General features: G+C 45.2%; 1 protein-coding gene across 2 annotated transcripts in view; it reads right to left on the bottom strand.

Annotated features, from left to right (window-relative positions):
- Positions 1-2500, bottom strand: part of cald1a (caldesmon 1a) — a 120986-nt gene that overhangs the window by 14857 nt on the left and 103629 nt on the right. For both annotated transcript variants that reach the window (XR_010037820.1, XM_063217392.1), the window contains exon 14: positions 1-68. This exon is cut by the window's left edge and continues 1 nt beyond it. Coding sequence is in view for 1 of the 2 variants with exons in the window: in XM_063217392.1 (XP_063073462.1) it covers positions 1-68 (68 nt within the window). In the remaining variant the exon portion in view is untranslated. The remainder of the gene's footprint in view (positions 69-2500) is intronic.

Raw genomic sequence — 2500 nt, 5'->3', positions numbered from 1 at the left:
TTGGCAGGGGAGGAGCCTATGTTTTCCCATAAACTGCGTTTGCCAGTCACATCTCCAGGCTTCAGGTCCTGCGGGAGAAGGTGATTGGACGGGGATTAGGGACAAGGGCGAGGTGATTGGAGGGGAATTAGTGATGCTCAAACACCCGTGTTCATACGCACAGTAGCCTAAGATTTGCAGTGTTAGTTCAGCACTTTGAGAGTAGGACGAGATGCAGTCCAGTTGTATTCAAAAAGAGGTAGTTCATTTGGACTCTCTAAGTGTTGAAGAGAGTGATATCAGGGTTGCCAGATGAGGCTGATGATTTCCAGCCCAAAAAATGCTCAAAACCCGCCTAGAAAGCACGAATTCCCGCCCAATTCTACTGATCTCTATGGTGCAAATGGGGCGGGTTTTTCTGCTAAATGCCATTTTTACCCGCACACAGCCATCCTAAGCAGCCCAATTGAGCAGGAAACAGCCCAATCTGGCAACACTGAGTGACATCATAAAACTGTGTGTTCATATGGCAGGCTTTATATAGTACATGGCAAGTTTACAATACATTCAGTAGGTTGTCACACACACAGCACAAGTGCGTGCATGCAGATAAACACATACACACACGCACACACACACTCGCACACGCACAGACACACACACACACACACACAAACAAAAAGTAAATACACTTCTGTGCCCTCATTGGGAGAAAATGATCCTTTTTATTATCTTTTCACACATACCCTTGCATGCATACACACATGCATACATACACATACAGTAAACATATGCCCATACACATAGGTATCTACACACATGCACACACACACAGAGGAAAACACAAAGGCATACACGCACACTTTTCACATTACCCCAATAGTTGCTACCTTGAGAGGGGAATACAAGAAGGAAGAGTAGCAAAAGCAGGGCAGGAGAAGTGGAAGTAGTACAGGAGCAACAGCTGAGCACCAGGAGGAAGAGGAGGAGGAGGAAGAGGAGGACAAGGAAAAGGGGGAGAGGGAGCAGGTGGTGGAGGAGGAGGACAAGAAAGAGGAGGAGGAGAGGGATCAGGTGGAGGAGGAGGAGGGCAAGAAAGAGGAGGAGGAGGAGAGGGATCAGGTGGAGGAGGAGGAGGAGGGCAAGAAAGAGGAGGAGGAGGAGAGGGATCAGGTGGAGGAGAAGGAGGAGGGCAAGAAAGAGGAGGAGGAGGAGAGAGATCAGGTGGAGGAGGAGGTGGAGGAGGAGGAGGAGGGCAAGAAAGAGGAGGAGGAGGAGAGTGGTCAGGTGGAGGAGGAGGAGGACAAGAAAGAGGAGGAAGAGGTGGAGAGAACAGATGGAGGAGGAGGAAAAGCAGAGGACAAGGAGGACAAGGGAAGAGAGGAGCAAGATGAGGAGGAGGAGAAGGAGGAGCAGGAGGAGGAGGAGGAGGTGGAGAGAACAGATGGAGGAGGGTCAGAAGTAGGGGAGAAGGAGGACAAGGGAAGAGAGGAGCAAGATGAGGAGGAGAGGCAGAAGCAGAGGAGTGAGATGAGGGAGCAGAGTAGGAGAGCAGAGGTGGGTGAGCAAAGACAAGGATGAGAAGCGGTGTGGAGGAAGAGGAGGATGAGAAGGAGGAGGGTGAAGGTTCATGAGGAGAGGTGGGAGAAGGAGAGGAGAAAGGAAGAAACAACAGAACTAATATTAGAGAGAAAGCAGAAATGCTTCAACAACTTAAAAGAGTACCAGTCAGGACAAGTGTGTAACTATTGTATTTCAGTAAATGACAGTTGTGTGTACAGATGTCAGACAGAGTAGTAGAAAATGTGTGTCTGGTCTAGAGGTGCTCCGATCACCATTTTTTGGGTCCGATCACCGATACCGATCACCAAAAATCTTTATCTGCCGATTACCGATCATTGCCGATCACAAAAATGATTTCCTATTTTTTTAATAGCCTATGAATTATCCTTATTGAATACCATTTCTGCCCATAAACCAATCAATCTTAATTTGCACATGTCTATTATTAGGCTATTATTATTATTATTATTATTATTATTATTATTATTATTATTATTATTATTATTATTATTATTATTATTATTATTATTATTATCTTTCAGACTAGTGTTGGTAATACAGTCTACAGTATTAATCAATGTATAAGTTATTGCATAGAATAACTAAACTATTTAAGATTGAATTGAAACTGAAACATTACATCATTAAATAGTCTTCCACATACGAGAAAAAAACAACCTGTCGCTTTAAATGAGCAGCCTCGTGAGGAGAGCCCCTCCCCTCTCTGTCACCGTCCACAGTTGCAGACAGTGCTCCACTACCGTTCTGAATCTCTCTCTCAAGTTTTAACCACATCTGTCGCCGTTTGGTGTTTCAGCGACTATCAAACTAATCGACTGACTGCCAATTACAACTTTGAAAACAATAATTGACATGTTTGTGCTGACAACGTGAAGTTGTCGCGTGCTGACCAAGGCAACTACACAGGTTATAACGTAACATGGCTCACTGGCGAGTA

The sequence above is a fragment of the Engraulis encrasicolus genome, chromosome 15 (assembly GCF_034702125.1).
Source record: "Engraulis encrasicolus isolate BLACKSEA-1 chromosome 15, IST_EnEncr_1.0, whole genome shotgun sequence".
Classification (NCBI taxonomy): domain Eukaryota; kingdom Metazoa; phylum Chordata; class Actinopteri; order Clupeiformes; family Engraulidae; genus Engraulis; species Engraulis encrasicolus.
Note: the sequence above shows the minus strand (reverse complement) of the source record. Positions and strands in the feature narration are given on the sequence as shown.